The sequence below is a fragment of the Branchiostoma lanceolatum genome, chromosome 14, assembly GCF_035083965.1.
Source record: "Branchiostoma lanceolatum isolate klBraLanc5 chromosome 14, klBraLanc5.hap2, whole genome shotgun sequence".
Taxonomy (NCBI): Eukaryota; Metazoa; Chordata; class Leptocardii; order Amphioxiformes; family Branchiostomatidae; genus Branchiostoma; species Branchiostoma lanceolatum.
In genome coordinates this window covers 744,532-762,190 of record NC_089735.1, presented here as the reverse complement: position 1 = coordinate 762,190, position 17,659 = coordinate 744,532, and the positions used below count along the sequence as shown (strand labels likewise).

Genomic DNA, 17,659 nt, shown 5'->3' with positions numbered 1-17,659 from the left:
GTACATAATCATTACATACAAATATCTTCATACATCTCTTCAACCTTCAAGTTATTTCTAACAGTGTTTACAAACAGGCATTCTCTCTGAGCTGTGCAATAGTTAGGATGTACACAGTACGCCGCTCATACTTGTACTAGTACAATGTACATGTTTTTACTCCTGTATGCATCTTTACTGACTGAATGCAGCCAGAGGTTGTTTCCACAACTACCTGAGCTGCAGAACACAGTGGATCATCATCATATGTATCTTTACATACAGTATGTCTTGGTAGGGCAAATCTATCAACTGTTCTGTACCCACACTCCCCACACATGTAGGATTTTTTCTCCAGTGTGTTTACCCATGTGCAGTGGTCAATTATCCCATGTACACACCCATAACACCCGCCTATAAAAGGGCACAAGGCGGCCTTCAGTTGCCAATGACACACTTGGAATACAGAAGACGAGCCTTTTCGTCCTCTGGGGCTGCACTTTGGAACACACTACCACAACATCTCAAATCAGCCAGATCACTTCCACTTTTCAAACAACTATATGATGTCCACTGCCTTTCTGCCAAACATTGATATGCAAATTCCGTTCTAGTCCTTTTTTTACGTTATTCCATTGTTTTTCTATATTACATTTTGTTATATTTATGTTTTATTCATTTTGTTATTTGAAATCAGTTGTAATAAGTTAGTATTTCCAAGCATTTAGTTAAGTTTACTTTATATTATTATTCAATTACAATTTGTGTTACTTTTGTTATCTTATGTATCTAAGTTTGAATGTGGGGATTTGCCCCCCAGGGCACATTGAAAAACGCCATCACAGGCGATATGTTACCCCTGGATAAATAAAAATAAACAAACAACAAACAAACTGAAGTTACAGTTGTGGGGCTTTTGCATGTACATTGTACCATCTTGCTGTGTTTGGTCAGGTTTGACTGGTTATCCGTGTCTTGGTAGGGCAAATCTGTCAACTGTTCTGTACCCACACTCCCCACACATGTAGGGTTTTTTCTCCAGGGTGTTTACTAGTAGCCTTGTGCAGTGGTCACACTGAAGTTACACTTGTGGGGCTTTTGCATGAACCATCTTGATGTGCTTGGTGAGGTTAGACTGGTTATCCGTGTTGTATTCACACTCCTCACAGCTGTACGGTTTCACACCGGTGTGTAGGACCATGTGCCTGTCCAAGTCTGCTTTCCTGGCCGTTCTGTAGCCACACATGTGACACTGGTGGTGGTTCTCTCCTGTATGTTTCTTTATGTGCTTTTTCAGGCTGGACCTGTCAGCTGTCCTGTATCCGCACTCAAAGCACAGGTAGGGTTTCACACCAGTGTGTTTCGCCATGTGTGCATCCAAGTCCCGTTTTCTAACTGTGCTGTAGTCACACAGGTCACACTGGTGAGGCCTCTCTCCTGTATGTGTCTTCCTATGACTGGCTAGGTGAGATTTGTAACCTGTTCTGAACCCGCACTCTACACACATGTAGGGCTTCTCACCCGTGTGTTTTACCTTGTGCATGCCCAGGCTCCCCTTTATTGCTGTGCAGTAGTCACACTGGTCACACTTGTACGGCTTTTCTCCTTTATGTATCTTAATGTGCTTGGTCAGGTTTGACTTGATATCTGTTCCGTACCCGCATTCCCCACAAATGTGGAGTTTCTCATCGGTGGGTTGATCCATGTGTAAGTCCTTTTGTCTTTTTCTAGCTGTGCAGTAGTCACACTGGTGGTGCTTCTCTCCTGTCTGGCTCTACTTGTGCTGGCAGAGGTTGGACCTATCAGAGATGGTTTCTCACCAGCCTCTTAACAGGCCATCCACGTTGGACTCAACTTGACATCCGCCAATAGCTGTCTTTCTACCCTAGGCCTGTTGTGGAAAACAACAAATGTAAGAAAAAAAGCCTTGCATACAATTTTTGTCCTTCCATCCATGAAAATGCAGTTACTCTGTTAACTGAAGTCTATAAATAAATAAATAAGTTGACATAAAATTCTCACCGGAAATGGAAAAGATCCAGTTTTAAGAGAAATGGCAAAAATTACACTCTTTTCTGAAATAGGCCATCAAGCCTGCTAAGAAATTTTGCAACAGCCACCCCGGAATAAGCTAGTTCGGAGTTGTTCCTACGCATGTGCAGTTTCAAAGGTGAAGGCCCCCCAGACGTGAACAAAACCCGACGGGGCGTTGTTATGCAAATCAAGACAATGTCGAGACGAGCACTGTTTTCAAGCCGAGCACTGTTTTCAAGCCGGGGGCCTTCACCTTTGACACTGCACATGCATAGTAGCAACTCCAAACTAGCTTATTAGGGCCTAGCAAACCAACTCGGGGGGAATACATAATTTAGTAACACAGTCATATGGGGGTATGTTGGCCATGGAGTAGAGGAGCCGGGCTGTGTAGGCAATGGAAACAGTCGACATTCAGACTATAGCTAAATTATTCCCAAATGGAATGCCCTCTGGTATCAAATCTTGGTTGGCGAAATCCGGTGTTACTCTAATCTCCCAAATAAACATACCCCCCGGAATAAACATACCCCCCAGACAAATCTTCAAAATCTAATAAACGTACCCCCCGGAATAAACATACCCCCTGGAAAATGACCAAATTGACACATAAACTGTGTCCATGCTAGTGATGCTACTAATCTGTCCTCGGGAAAGGAGATGATAAGCAGGTAGGTTCTTTTTATTTGTTTATGCCTGATTTACTTATTGAGATTTACCACATTTGTGGAAAGATTGACATAAGAGGTGACTATCACGTTTTCAAGATGTCAACCCTGACTAGACTGTAAGGTTTGATACACTCACACTGGGAAGGACCCCTACTCTTTGTAACACTTAAATGTATAGTATGCAAAATTTTTGGAAAAATTGGGCATAGGTTCCCCGCTATGACCCCTAACCGGGGGCCAACCATGCTTTCAATTTTCAACAAGTGAAAATGTACATGATACATGCATTTTCTACTTGGAAATTGAAGCAAGTGTTCTAGGAAAATTGTATAAAGTGACATCATCAAACACAAGTAGTCGCCAAACTTCTCAGTTCCCTTCACACCTTCAGAGTCTACTCCTTTTTCAGATATTTATCAACATCTAGAACTTGAACAGAAAATCACAATATCCTGAATATATGCTCAGTGAAAGTATTATTTATTTGTAAAAGCCATACAGAAAAGGAGGAACTTGCCATTTATTGTGTCATGCATTGCATATAGAACAAAACCACATTATTATATATTGTTAAGAATACTATCATATATTGTCCTTGGTTCAGTGTTGTTGCAATCCAAATAATTTCAAATCCAAAAATTACCCTTGTATGTAGAAAAAAACTTTCATTTTGAGAGACTAAATTGTCAACAAATTTGTTAATTAGATGCCTCAGGCCTGTTCAATGTTGCAACATGGAGGTTTGGTGGCAACAAACCACAGGGTTCTCATGTTACACATCAAAGGGCCTGTGAAAGGGTGAGCCAGACAGTAGTCATGGTAGCGGCACCAACACAGTAAGGGGCGGGGCTTACACCCAAAATTCTTGGAAAGCCTCGGCACTCTCTCTGTAGAGGAGTGATCTTTTTAAAAGCATTTTTATGTGACAATAACGGTGACTAGATTGCAATCTAATTTTGTGTATAGACTTTACTATGGAAACCTATTTTTGTTAAATTGTCATGCACATTTCTGACTGAGGCAAAGGAGTTTTATTTATAGATAAAAAAAAGTTGTTTCCCCTTCTTTGAGGTGAGCTCTTCCTTGCATGAGAAACATTCCCACGGAATATCACTGCCGTGCGTCTTTACTGTGGCGATTTTCGAAGGACTAAATGTACATGTTTGTGGTAGGATTGAAATATTCTAGTACAATTTTAAAGTGATTATACAGTTTCTAATGCTTTTACACAATTTTTACAAGGTGTTGTTTGTAGCTTTTCAAAGTTTTAGGGAAAGGCTGTATTTTAACCTCCTTGATCTCACGTGAGTAATCTTACATGTGTAACGTTACTTGAAACATTGTGTGCCGCTGGCAAATACATGTAATTTGTTTTCTGATCAGCTTGCTTTGGTTTACGATCTAAGCAGAGACTGTCAAACTTGTTCATATGAAAAATACATTTCAAAACTTCAGTGTACCGTCTTATTTTCTCCTAATAACAACGTTACTTTGTAGCGAGATCGACCGATATGTTAGTACCGCCAGGGTTTCACAAATGCCCGGTCATTGTATCGGCGGGGAAATCCACGTCATTTGGTCGAAAAATAGCCATTGAGGAGCAAAAATATCGGGGAAATATAGAAAGAAAACTAAACTTTCGACATAAGGGGGATCTCTGGTAAGCAAAGCCCCGATGGATTTTCAAAAAAACAATAAACGTACCGTCCAAAATAAGAACGTACTGGGTGGATTTTGAGGCTGAAAAAAATAAACGTACCGGTACGTTTATTTGGGAGATGAGAGTAAGTAGATGCTTTCTAATCTTAGCAGGAGTCTGGCCTACTCTAGAATAAACGGTGTGATAATTGGCTTGGTTTTATCAAGGAGGTTCCTCCTTTGTTTTATCTACTTTAATGTGGAAAAATTACGTCTGGTGTCTCAACATAATGTTTGCCCCCCTCCCCACGAACAGCCAACCAGCGTGAACAGATCTACGTAAGTTCCACCCCCCGATATACAAAGTAAGAGCGCAGTTATTTACGGTAACTATGACAATTGACTTTGATATAAAATTCCCACCTCTAAATGACCCTGGACAGGAAAAAAACGACAGTCAAAAAGAGGGCCGGAAAGTCACACCCAAGATGGCGGAAATGCAAACAAACTGAATACTTGACATGTGAAAGGTCACAGTTCAGATAGCATACCTGATTACCCAAATCTAGTCACATGGCTACTCTCATCAGTGCGGGCGCACAACGCTCAAAAACAAGATTTCCAATAAAGTTCAAAGTTCAGTACTGGGTTAATCGCAAGTATCAAGTATTTCTCAAACTCAAACCATAATCACAAAACAAACTGCTATTCTAGAATGACTACTTTTTTTTCCTGAGAAGTTTCTTTAATTTCATCAATAACGAAATGGTTTCTGACTACAAAATATATATCAAAATATATATAAAAATATATATAAAAATGTATATCAAAATATTAAGTTTAAGTTTATTGATTTCGATCATTCATAAATCACTAAAATACATGGCAGCATCCTCAGAAGAGGATGCTGAATTGCGTACATTAGGTAATGTCCAAATATTGGTATGGACATGAATATATCATTTGTTTACACGTGTGCACCTAGCCAAATATTTTGTTTTGTCTGAGATTGTAGTTCATGTCTCAAATCAGCCACATTTCTTTAGCCCATATCGAACGTTCTCAGAATTATTTTCGGCGATACTCAACAGCCTTTCGTCATACATTGACAGTAAAATGGATGTAGTGAAAGGTTCAAGACTTTGTGTGTATCATTTGATATTCATACCACCAGCTGATCCGATTGAAAGATGCAAACCAAACTACTTTTAGATTCATAGAAGTCAGTATAACTATTGAAATTGATTCTATAGCAATGATTTATTTTGCAATAAAACATAACATCCTGTTACACATGATGAGTAACTGCCCCTACTTTGCAAGCAGAGGTAAGTGGAGAAGACCGTGACCTTCTTATCATATTCCCCGTTTTCTGTCCACACTCTCCACTAAGAAACTTCTCCACAAACCTCTGATTGGAAAGAACCTGCCCCCTCCCTACTCTCCAAGCAGAGGTTTGGCCTTGGCTGTTTTATGTCGCCAAGCCATGGTACGTCAAAAACCAACGGGACCCGAACCTCTGCTTGGAGAGTACCCCTTCCCCATGCCAGTATAAACATAATGATAGGGGACTAAAGAGAAAAATAAACCCTGTCTGTACACTTTTAGTACCTTAAAACTCTTACTACAGAAACAGTGAGGAAACTTGCTGCCCCTCATGTACTTTGTATTTAACACTAGTCATTAAAGGGACCAACCAACCAACCCCTATTTCCTATGGGACTACTAGCTTTTCTTCTGTAGATACCATTTCATAAAAGTACTTTTATACATGCCTTCAGTGTGTGAACCACAATATTATTTTCAGACTGTGCACGAGCCACAATAGTCACACTTGTAGTCAGGTGTATGGCTTCTAGCTAACAGGAAGATGCTTGGTCAAATGTTAGTCCAGAAGGTCTTAATGACTAACCAAATGCTAACACTGGTCACACTTGTAGGTGTGGCTTTTCTCCTAGGTGAAATTTCATGTGTCTGGAAAGAGTAGACATAAAATCTGTACTGAACCCACACTCCTTACACATGAATGGCTCCTTAACAGTGTGTTTAGTCATGGTGTGTTTGTCTAAGTGTCCTTTCCATGCCATCATGTAGTCACACTGATCACATTTGTATCTCTCCTTTCTTCTATGTTTCTTCACATGTTCTGATAGGAGAGAGAATTCAGCTGTTCTGTACCCGCACTTCCCACACAGGTAGGGTTTCTCAACAGTGTGTTTAGCCATGTGTGTGTCCAAGTCTCGTTTTCTACCCGTGCCGTAGTCACACTGGTCACACCTGAAGACCTTCTCTCCTGTGTGTATCTTCATATGTTTTGATAGGTGAGACCTGTAGCCTGTCCTGAACCCGCACTCCCCACAAATGTAGGGTTTCTCGCCAGTGTGCTTTACCTTGTGCCTGTCCAACTTCGATTTAGATTCTGCGCAGAAGTCACACTGGTCACACCTGTGGGGCTTGTTTTCCTCATGTATCTTCATATGACGCCATATCTGAGACCTATCAGCTATTCTGTACCCGCACTTTTCACACATGTAGGGTTTCTCACCAGTGTGTTCAACAATGTGTGTGTCAAAGTCCCCTTTTCTAGCTGTGCAGAAGTCACACTTGTCACACTTGTACAGCTTCTGTTTTCTATGTACCATCTTCATGTGATTGGTCAGGTTTGCCCGGTGATTTGTCTTGTATGCACACTCTCCACATAGAAAGGCTTTCTCACCGGTGTGTTTAGCCTTGTGTTTTCTCATGGTCCATTTCCCAACCGCGCGGAAGTCACACTGGTCACATTTGTGCAGCTTGTAGTATGGCTTCCCTTCTCCATGCATTTTCACATGCCTTGATAGGTTAGAGCTTTCAGCTGTCCTGAACCCGCAATCCTCACATATGTAGGGTTTCACACCAGTGTGTTGAAACATGTGTATGTCAAATTCCCTTTTTCTGGATGTGCCGTAGTCACATTGGTCACACTTGTGCGGCTTCTTTTTTGTATGTCGTAACTTGTGCCTCTGCAACTGTGATTTAGATACTGTGCAGAAGTCACACTGGTCACACTTGTGGGGCTCTTTTTGAATTTCAATATGTATCCTCATATGACCCCTTAGCTGAGACCTATCAGCTGTTCTATACCCGCACTTTTCACACATATAGGGTTTTTCTCCGGTGTGTTCAACCATGTGTGTGTCAAAATCACCTTTTCTAGCTGTGCAGAAGGCACACTGGTCACACCTGTATGGTTTCTCTTTCGTATGTACCATCTTGACGTGGTTGGTCAGGTTTGCCACGTGATTTGTCTTGAATGCACACTCTCCACACATGTAGGGTCTCTCACTGGTGTGTTTCTTCACCCTGTGTCTGTCCAAGACCACTTTTGAGGCTGTACAGTAGTCACACTGGTCACACTTGTACGGCTTTTTTGCTGCACGAATCATCTTCTTCTGGGAGGGATTTGACCTATCAGACAGCTTTTCACCAGAGTTTGCCTTGGACTCATCTTGAGACTCATCTTGATATCTTCCTTCATCAGCTCTTCGCTTTCTTGTGACTTCATTCGTCAATGTCTGACTGTTCACCTGCTTGAAAACTTCGGTTGGAGACCCAAGTCTTGCTGCCATATCTACCCTGCTGTTGAAGACATATAACAATGTGAAACATACTTTTCCATTATATCACAAATGTATTGAGTAATTGTCAGTACACTAGTAGAAATAGTTTGCTGTTGCTAATATTCCGTCCTATTTGCCATACATTTTACCTGATGCAGTTGTTATGCGATAAACTTGACTTGACAATGCAAGAAAAATGTCACTGCATTCAATTTTTAAAATGCATAACAAATAAACAATGCAGTAAATGTTAGATTATTGCCTGAAGTTAATGGAGAACTTAGCTCCACATGCCCGAAAAATTGCAAAATATGCACATAATCAAACCAATCCAAGCCTGCATATACTGCTATGTACAGATATTACTAGTTTTCCAAAGCACTAGTAGCCGGGAGGTGAAACTGCTTCGCGTATCCTGACAGGAAAGCTCCTCGGCTCACAACATGCACTTGAAGAAATGTTTACAAGGCGACCCTGCGTCGAACCTGAGAAAAAGGTGGCTGCGGTAAAATCGTATCTGGTGCATGTACAGCAGGCCCTGGAGTCGAGGAGCTAAGCATGTGTGGGCCATGGGAAGTGGGGACAAATTATCTTGCAACCAGGCTGAATTACAGCAGTAAGGTAGGTTGTGAAAATCTCTCCTTTAGTAGGGGCCTTCTGAGCTAATCGCAGTAGAATAAACAATGGAATCTGTTTCCTGCCCCCCTCCCCACACACGGCCGGCGCGGCGGCACTTATAGAGCAACGAAAGTTCCAACGACTGTTCTACTAATTAAGAGCCGCACTATTCACAATAACTACTGCAGTTGTCTTGGCTATCGAATTCTCACCTTTAACTGATCCTGGGCATGAAAAAACGGCAGTATTACTACAAAAAGGTGGACAAAGACACATCGACAGAAATCCAAGATGGCGAATAGGAAGCTGGATTCGGGAATGTCAAAGGTCAAAGCTTTAGTTAAATGGTGCACCTGATTACCTAAATATCACCGAGCAGTGGCGCACATCACAACAAATGTAAATAACAGCTTATGACATTCAATGTTTCTTTCTACACGGTTCTCTGAATTGAAATTGGCTGCATGAAAGTCGTATTTGGATCGTAAAATAACAAATTTGCAAAAGTGCTACCATTCTATGAATGAACACACAGGACAACAGGCTGACCACTCTCTTTAGTTCATTTACAAAATGGCTACATGTATTTCAGAATCATCATTTAATCATTGTTATTTCTGATTAGCCGCTAGCAGCTGTCCTATAACCGCATTCTCCACACAAGTAGGGTTTCTCACCGGTGTGTTTAGCCATGTGTGCGTCCAACTGTCCTTTCCATGCTGCACAGTAATCACACTGGTCACACTTTTAGGGTTTCTCTCCTGTATGTGTCTTCATATGACTGGATAGGGCAGATTCGTAAGCTGTGCTATAGCCACACTCCTCACAAAGGTAGGCTTTCTCACCAGTGTGTTTAGCCAAGTGTGTGTCCAACTGTCCTTTACTTGCTGTGCAGAAGTCACACTGGTCACACTTGTTCGGTTTTTCTCCTGTATGTGTCTTCATATGACATGAAAGGTAAGACCTGTAAGCTGTCCTGTACCCGCACTGTCCACACAGGTAGGGTTTCTCATCATGGTGTTTAGCCTTGTGTGTATCCAAGCACCTTTAACTACCTATGCAATATTCACACTGGTCACACTTGTGTAACAGTTTCTGTCTTGAATGTTTCTTCATATGACTCGATAGGTTATGCTTGTAAGCTGTCCGGAACCTGCACTCTCCACACATGTAAGGTTTCTCACCGGTGTGTTTTGCCTGATGTCTCTCCAAGTTGCATTTCCTTGCTGCGCTGAAGTCACACTGGTCACATTTGAACGGCTTCTCTCCTGTATGTATCTTCATATGTCTTGATAGGTCAGACTTGTAAGCTGTCCTGTACCCACACTCCCCACACATGTAGGGTTTCTCACCAGTGTGTTTTGCCATGTGTGCCTCCAAGCTTTCTTTCCACCCTGTGCAGTAGTCACACTGGTCACACTTGTAGGGTTTCTCTCCTGTATGTGTCTTCATATGACTGGATAGGGCAGATTTGTAAGCTGTGCTGTAGCCACACTCCTCACAAAGGTAGGGTTTCTCACCAGTGTGTTTAGCCAAGTGTGCGTCTAACTGGCCTTTCCTTGCTGCGCAGTAGTCACACTGGTCACACTTGTAGGGTTTTTCATCCGTGTGTTTAACCATGTGAAGATCCAGGTACTCTTTCCGAGCTGCACAATAACTACACTGGTCACACTGGTACGGCTTCTCTCCTGTATGTATCGTCATATGTTTTGATAGGTCATACCTGTTAGCTGTTCTGTACTTGCACTCTGGGCACAAGTAGGGTTTCTCACCTGAGTGTCTAGCCAAGTGGGTATTCAAGTTTCCTTTCGTAACCGTGCAAAAGTCACACTGGTCACACTTGTACAGATTCTCTCCCGTATGTGTCTTCATATGACTGGCGAGGTGAGATTTGTAACCTGTTCTGAAGCCACACTCTCCACACATGTAGGGCTTCTCACCAGTGTGTTTAATCATGTGCATGTCTAGGCCCCATTTCCCTGCTGTACGGTAGTCGCACTGGTCACACTTGTATGGCTTTTTTCCTGTGTGCATCTTAATGTGCTTGTTCAGTTTTGACTTCATACCTGTCCTGTATCCACACTGCAGACACTTGTAGTGTTTCTTACCCATGTGTTTAGCCATGTGCCTGTCCAAGTCCCCTTTCCAAGCTGTGCAGTAGTCACACTGGTCACACTTGTACGGCTTCTCTCCTGTATGTGTCTTCATATGACTGGATAGGGCAGATTTGTAACCTGCCCTGAACCCGCACACCTCACACAAGTAGGGTTTGTCATCAGTACGTGTACGTTTAGCCATGAGTAGGTTCAAGTTGCCTTTACTGTCTACTGTCAGTGCTGTAGTCGCACTGGTCACACTTGTCGGGTTTTCTTCTGCGTGTTCCTTTTTTTCCTGTGTTTCTTTATTTACATTGAAAGGTTGGACCTATCAGATGGTTTCTCACAAGAGTTTGTTAACACATCATCCACGTTGGACTCATCTTGACATCCGTGAATTCCTCTTCAGTTGTTTCCTTCCCGTGACGTCATCCGTTGATAGCGTTGTCTTGCTTCAGTTTGAGACCAATGGCTTACTGCCACATGGACCCTGTTGGGCAAACCATGGGTTAGAAAAAGTCATTGGATACAGTTTTTCTCTGACTCTCATGCCTTTTTATCAAGATGCAGCTGCTATGAGATTCTCCTCACCAGAAGTGAAAAAAGCTCCAGATGCAAGAAAATTCGCAAAATCTACACATTGTCCACTGCACAATAAATAAACCAACTAAAGCCTGCAAAACTTCTTAAGTTATTTCCCACCGTCCATTCTGAAATAGCCTTGATGCCAGACTACAGATGAATAAATCTTGCCCCCCTCCCCACACATGTACACAGCCAAGAATTTATATTATCGTCGAGAATAGATATACGAAAGTTATACTAAGTACGAGCGCAGCTCTCTAAGTAAAGTGCAACTGTCTTGGCTACCAAATTCTCACCTCTAAAGGACCCTGGACAGAGGAAAACGGCAATAAAAGTGAAACAGGGACAGCACATCGGCAAGAATCAAGATGGCGGATAGCATAAAGGTTCTTGACCTAGGTCAAAGGTGACAGTACTACACCATATGTTATACCTGATTACCCAAATCTTATCGCGCTACGGCGCACATCGCCAAAGCCGTAAAGACCAGCTTAAACGTCCATTGCATCTAATTTGGACCAAAAGATATTCTCCCAGTACGTTTCCTTGTGGAAGACGGACTAAATGAACTCCTCTGGTATATCATTCAGTATATTTGGCCAATTTCTACATTTTTCCGGCAACACAAAGAGTACGGCATAACCTAGTTCACGGTTACGCCAAAAATAATTACTCAAGCAACTGGATAAGATTTTGAAACAGTCAGACGTTTCAGACAGTATCCACTGTCTTTCGTCAGTGACTAACGATAGGACTGAGAACCCAGGTTTTATACCAAAACTCTGAATAGATATGTTAATGAGGTAAAGACAATTTAGGATGTCTTGAAGTAGTCTTCAAAAAGAAGATTAATTCAAGACCAAGTTTATGCCAATAGTTCAATTAGCAACTGTTGTTCTAGTACAGTAACTAAATGTTGCTTGTCCGGGGGTGGGGGGTGGGGGGCAGTGCATTATCCCAGGTGCCTGAAAGTTGAACGCGTAGACCCCCTTTCCTGCATGTTGAGGGCGGGGTTGTACATCCTCTCATATATTGCTTCTCTAATTCCCTAATTCAAGCTCAATCCCAATACAGAACAACCCCCAGCATTCTACGGCCTTCCCAAAATCCACAAACCCGGTGTCCCTCTACGACCCATAGTATCCGGTATAGGATCTGTCACTTATAACCTAGCAAGTCATCTGGCTAAGATCTTGGGACCGTTGGTGGGAAAGTCTCAACACCATGTACAGAATAGTGCAGACTTCGTCCAAAAAATCAAAGACATCACTGTAGCAGAAGATGAAATCATCACTTCGTATGATGTGTGCTCGCTTTTCACTTGCATACCCCCTAAGGAGGCAGTATCAGTAGTTAGGGAAGCCTTGGAGGCCGACGACACACTTGCAGATAGAACCAAACTCTCCGTGGACCACATATGTAAACTGCTAGACCTCTGCCTAGGGTGCACTTATTTTACTTACAAACAACAGTTTTTCCAGCAAGTGCACGGCTGTGCTATGGGATCACCGGTATCGCCCATTGTTGTGAACCTGTATATGGAGAAGTTTGAGAACAAAGCCCTCAGTACTTTCAATGGCCCTCCCCCAGCAAACTGGTTTCGCTATGTAGACGACACTTGGTGTAGGCTAAAGAAGAGAGTAGCTGATGACTTCTTTGACCATATTAACCAGGTAGATGACAACATCAAGTTCACACAGGAGTCGTGTCAAAACAACATGCTCCCCTTCTTAGACACCAAAACCATCATAGAGAAGGATGGCAACCTTCAGTTCGAAGTGTACAGGAAACCGACCCACACTGATCAATATCTGGCCTTTGATTCCCATCACCCTTTGGAACACAAACTAGCAGTGATTAAAACTCTCTTCCATCGAGCAGACAATGTCATTACCTCAGACGAAGCAAAAACCGAAGAACACAGACATCTCCGTGTGGCTTTAGCCAAGTGTGGCTACCAAAATTGGACCTTCAACAAGGCCCTCAAACCTTCTGACCAGTCTAAGAAAACACTCAAGTGCAGACCATTGACCAACAGAAACAAAGTCAACATCACCATTCCCTACGTCCAAGGAGTATCGGAAAAACTCAGACGTATCTTCCAAAACTTCAACATTGCCACTAACTTCAAACCTCACTCAACTCTCAGGCAGAAACTAGTCCATCCAAAAGACAGGCCTGAAAAAGGCATCAAAGCCAATGTCGTCTACAAACTGAAATGTGAGGAACCGAACTGCAATAACATGTACATTGGGGAGACAAGTCGACCACTAAAAGAAAGGTACAAGGAACATTGCAGAAAGAGCGCTAACCGCTACTCCTCTGCCATTTACCACCATCTAAAACACAACCAGGGACACTCATTCAATTTCGAATCCACGGACATCCTAGATCGTGAAGAACGCTGGTTCGAACGGGGAATTAGAGAAGCAATATATGAGAGGATGTACAACCCCGCCCTCAACAGGAAAGGGGGTCTACGCGTTCAACTTTCAGGCACCTGGGATAATGCACTGCCCCCCACCCCCGGACAAGCAACATTTAGTTACTGTACTAGAACAACAGTAGCTAATTGAACTATTGGCATAAACTTTGTCTTGAATTAATCTTCTTTTTGAAGACTACTTCAAGACATCCTAAATTGTCTTTACCTCATTAACATATCTATTCAGAGTTTTGGTATAAAACCTGGGTTCTCAGTCCTATCGTTAGTCACTGACGAAAGACAGTGGATACTGTCTGAAACGTCTGACTGTTTCAAAATCTTATCCAGTTGCTTGAGTAATTATTTTTGGCGTATCTTGTTACCTGGATGTCTAACCTTCATCAACGTACCTAGTTCACGGTTGCTACTACGCATGTGCAGTGTCAAAGGTGGAGGCCCCAGAGATGTGAACAAAACCCGTCGGAGCGTAAATGTTGTGCAACTCGAGATAATGTCGAGGCAAGCACAGTTTACAAGCAGGGAGCCCTTCACCTTTGACATTGCACGTGCGTAGTAGCAACCGTGAACTAGCTTATAGACAACTGCTATTGTAGAAATGACCAAGCATGAGACTTTATGCCTCAAGAGTTTGTTATTTCTTGTTCTTTGAATACTTATTCATAAAATAAATATCAAGTATTGAAACGTTCATACAGATGTTGATTCAAAGTATCAATCTATCTCCATAAATGTACATCAAGCCATGTGTTTGAATGTTGTTGCTGCTACATTCTTGGGAAAAATTGACTCAAATCAGCCACATCTCCTCAGTTTATATCTGACAAAGGACATATATCTAAGTGCATCATCATGTGCAATAGAAACAATTTTTCTAATAACATGCGCAATTGCACGTTGGCAAAAATGTTGCATGTAATTTGTTACTAGTTACCTTTACAAGCAAAATACTATATTAACATATGATATAGTCATAAGAAGACACATACATGTATAAGCTCTCGGACAGTATAGTATTACATAAGAAGCAAATTTTACAAAGAGGAAATTTAAAAAAAAATAATTGGGTTGCTCAGCACTAATTTCAGTGCTACTGTGCAAGGAATAAACCATCATGACCAAATGTGATCCATTAAGAATAAGATCAGAAAATGGCAGGCTTAAATATCCAACAAAAAATGTGTTCACCTCAGTACATTTGGTATCCTTTCTATTGTGTACTAGTAGATCATTTTTCACCTGCATGCATATGGCTTCTCCTTGATAAATTCTAACAAGGGCCAGTAATAAAATTGTCTGTACAAGGTCTTATTTTACTACATGGCTAATAGTGTCATGGGTAGAAAATCCTCACATAGTCAAGTTCCCCTTTTCAGTATCCTCGGTGTCTTATGTAGTTGAGTTTTGTAAGAAGACAGAACTTTCCTGTCTGCTTGTGTCTTTAAGCTCTTCCACACATGTCAAAGGTGAAGTAAGCAGGGTCTGCATATTCTGCAAGGTCAGTAGTATGGTAGTGATGATGATTCTTGGGAAATGCGACTACTTGTAGCAGTCATTATGGAATTACTTGGCTTGTAGGAGTGGGGATGTCAGACTGTTTCGCGACACACATACACTTGGCTACAGTCGACCAGCTCACACTTTTAACTCTTCCCTTTTGCTGGGAAATGTCTGGCAACATGTCGGTCGAGCTGGTACTTACGACGTCCTGAATAGTCACACAAGTCACATTTAAACGGCTTCTCTTCGGAATGGACTTTTGCATGTCTGTATAGGTTGGATCTGTCAGCCGTCCTGAACCCGCACTCTCCACAACTGTAGGGTTTCTCACCAGTGTGTTTAGCCTTGTGAATGTCCAACTGTCCTTTCCTAGTTGCTGAAAAGTCACACTGGTCACACTTGTGGGGCTTCTCTCCTGTATGTTTCTTCATATGACTTGATAGCGCAGCCTTGTCAGCTGTCCTGTACCTGCACTCCCCACACTTGTGGGGTTTCTTGCCAGTGTGTTTTGCTATGTGTATGTCCAACTGTCCTTTCCTGGCGGTGCAGAAGTCACAGAAAACACATTTGTACGGTTTCTCTCCCGTATGGACTTTTGCATGTCTGGTAAGGTGCGACTTGGTACCAGTTTTGTACCCGCACTCCCCACACACATAGGGTTTTTCACTAGTGTGTCTGGCCTTGTGTGTATCCAAGTCTGCTTTTCTACCCGAGCAGTAGTCGCACTGGTCACACTTGTACGGCTTTATATCCGTATGTGTCTTCTTGTGCTGTGCGAGGTTAGACTTGTCGGCTGTGTCATACCCACACTCCACACAGATGTAGGGCCTCTCCCCTCGGTGTTTAGCCATGTGCATGTCTAAGTTCTGCTTCCAAGCCGTTCGGAAGTCACAGAGGTCACACGCGTACGGCTTTTCTCCCGTGTGCGTTTTCATGTGCTGGGAGAGATGAGACTTTTTGGATGACCTATAGTCGCACTGTCCACACTTGAAGTGTTTCCCGCGGCCGTCTGTATGTATTTTTACATGTTGGAAGAAGTAGGATCTATTAGCTGTCCTGTACCCACAATCACCACACACGTAGGGCTTCTCACCGGTGTGGTTAGAAATATGTACATCCAGGTATCTTTTCCAGGCTGTTCGGAAGTCACACTGGTCACACTTGTACGGCTTCTCTCCCGTGTGTTTCTTCACATGTCTGTTCAGGTGGTATCTGTTCCCTGTCTTGTAGTCACACTCGCCACACATGTAGAGATTCTCCCCGGTGTGTCTAGCCATGTGTATGTTCAAGCTTTTCTTCCAAGCTGTGCTGAAGTTGCACTGGTCACATTTGAATGGCTTCTCTGATGCATGTATATCTGTGTGAGTCTGCATGTTTACCTGCTGATATTCAATAGCTCCATACGGGTCACTGTGCTGCATTCTTTCTTCTGTTTTGATCTTAGCATCTCTGTAGAGCATAGTCATGTATCCACCCTCCCCATACAGGTAGGGCTCCTCCCCACACATGTAGGGCTCTTCACTATTGTGTCCACCCTCTGCACACATGTAGGACTCCTTGCTAGTATTTTTGTCATCCCCACACATGTAGGGTTCCTTGCTAGTGTGTTCACTCTCCCCACACCTGTAGGGTCTCTCACCAGTGTTTTCATCCTCCCAACACATGTAGGGTCTCTCACCTGTGTTTTCATCCTCCCCACACATGTAGGGTCTCTCACCTGTGTTTTCATCCTCCCCACACATGTAGGGTCTCTCACCTGTGTTTTCATCCTCCCCACACATGTAGGGTCTCTCACCTGTGTTTTCATCCTCCCCACACATATAGGGTTCTTTGCTAGTGTGTCCGCCCTCCCCACACATGTAGGGTTCCTCGCTACTGTGTCCACCCTCCCCACACATGTAGGGTTCCTTGCTGGTGTGTCCACCCTCCCCACACATGTAGGGTCTCTCACTACTGTGTCCACCCTCCCCACACATGTAGGGTTCCTCTCCAGACTGTTTAGTAATATCCTCCATGTTGGACACTTCCTGACAGCTCACCATGCCAGTGCTTGGCTTTCCTGTGACGTCATCTGTCAAGGCAGGGCCCTTTTCTTGGGGAACTTCAGTAGGAGACCCACAACTTGTGGATGCCATGTCTTATCCTATATCAGGACAAAAAGAAAATCACAAATTTACTGATTGTTTTGGATGTTGAGAGTTGCTCTAAAAGGACAAAAGTGCATATTAAATATGATAGTCATTTTCTAAAACCCACTTATTGTATCAGGTAAATATAACATTGTCATATGGACTGAGAAGCACAGGGATGAAAACTCTTTCTGACCTGTTTGATAAAAAATATCTAAAAAAAGAATAAAGATGGAATCAAGTATAGAAAGAATAAACAAAACAGAGATACTAATACTAAGTATTCAAATATCAGAAAATATTATAACTTTGCTGAACAAAAGGAGTGCTAGTGTCTCCAAGATGAAAACAGACCTGCAGTCGATGT

At 42.6% G+C, this 17,659-nt stretch overlaps 4 protein-coding genes across 5 annotated transcripts; all 4 read right to left on the bottom strand.

Moving 5' to 3' along the window:
• Positions 1 to 913: 913 nt before the first annotated feature.
• Positions 914 to 4,766, bottom strand: LOC136448147 (zinc finger protein 239-like). The gene is made up of 2 exons (XM_066447315.1): positions 4,746 to 4,766; positions 914 to 1,864 (listed from the first exon to the last, which is right to left on the bottom strand). The coding sequence occupies exon 2, from the start codon at positions 1,682 to 1,684 to the stop codon at positions 1,061 to 1,063; it is 624 nt and encodes a 207-aa protein (XP_066303412.1). The 5' UTR covers positions 1,685 to 1,864; positions 4,746 to 4,766; the 3' UTR covers positions 914 to 1,060.
• A 797-nt stretch (positions 4,767 to 5,563) lies between these two features.
• LOC136448142 (zinc finger protein 43-like) lies at positions 5,564 to 8,920 on the bottom strand. Of its 2 annotated transcripts, none has more exons than XM_066447307.1 (2): positions 8,752 to 8,920; positions 5,564 to 7,937 (listed from the first exon to the last, which is right to left on the bottom strand). In XM_066447307.1, the coding sequence occupies exon 2, from the start codon at positions 7,928 to 7,930 to the stop codon at positions 6,251 to 6,253; it is 1,680 nt and encodes a 559-aa protein (XP_066303404.1). In that variant the 5' UTR covers positions 7,931 to 7,937; positions 8,752 to 8,920; the 3' UTR covers positions 5,564 to 6,250. The 2 variants fall into 2 exon arrangements, with proteins under 2 accessions (XP_066303404.1, XP_066303403.1); XM_066447306.1 differs by having other exon boundaries at positions 5,564 to 7,940; positions 8,752 to 8,916.
• A 253-nt stretch (positions 8,921 to 9,173) lies between these two features.
• Positions 9,174 to 11,145, bottom strand: LOC136448145 (zinc finger protein 93-like). Its single transcript, XM_066447313.1, has one exon. The coding sequence runs from the start codon at positions 10,835 to 10,837 to the stop codon at positions 9,587 to 9,589; it is 1,251 nt and encodes a 416-aa protein (XP_066303410.1). The 5' UTR covers positions 10,838 to 11,145; the 3' UTR covers positions 9,174 to 9,586.
• A 4,161-nt stretch (positions 11,146 to 15,306) lies between these two features.
• On the bottom strand, positions 15,307 to 17,298 carry LOC136448649 (zinc finger protein 845-like). The gene has a single exon (XM_066448286.1). It carries the CDS (start codon positions 17,296 to 17,298, stop codon positions 15,307 to 15,309), a length of 1,992 nt encoding a protein of 663 aa, XP_066304383.1.
• Positions 17,299 to 17,659: the final 361 nt, after the last annotated feature.

Bases quoted from the DNA above. Each gene is read 5' to 3' on its own strand.
- LOC136448147 (XM_066447315.1), bottom strand. From the start codon at position 1,684: ATGGATCAACCCACCGATGAGAAACTCCACATTTGTGGGGAATGCGGG.
- LOC136448142 (XM_066447307.1), bottom strand. From the start codon at position 7,930: ATGGCAGCAAGACTTGGGTCTCCAACCGAAGTTTTCAAGCAGGTGAAC.
- LOC136448145 (XM_066447313.1), bottom strand. From the start codon at position 10,837: ATGGCTAAACGTACACGTACTGATGACAAACCCTACTTGTGTGAGGTG.
- LOC136448649 (XM_066448286.1), bottom strand. From the start codon at position 17,298: ATGGCATCCACAAGTTGTGGGTCTCCTACTGAAGTTCCCCAAGAAAAG.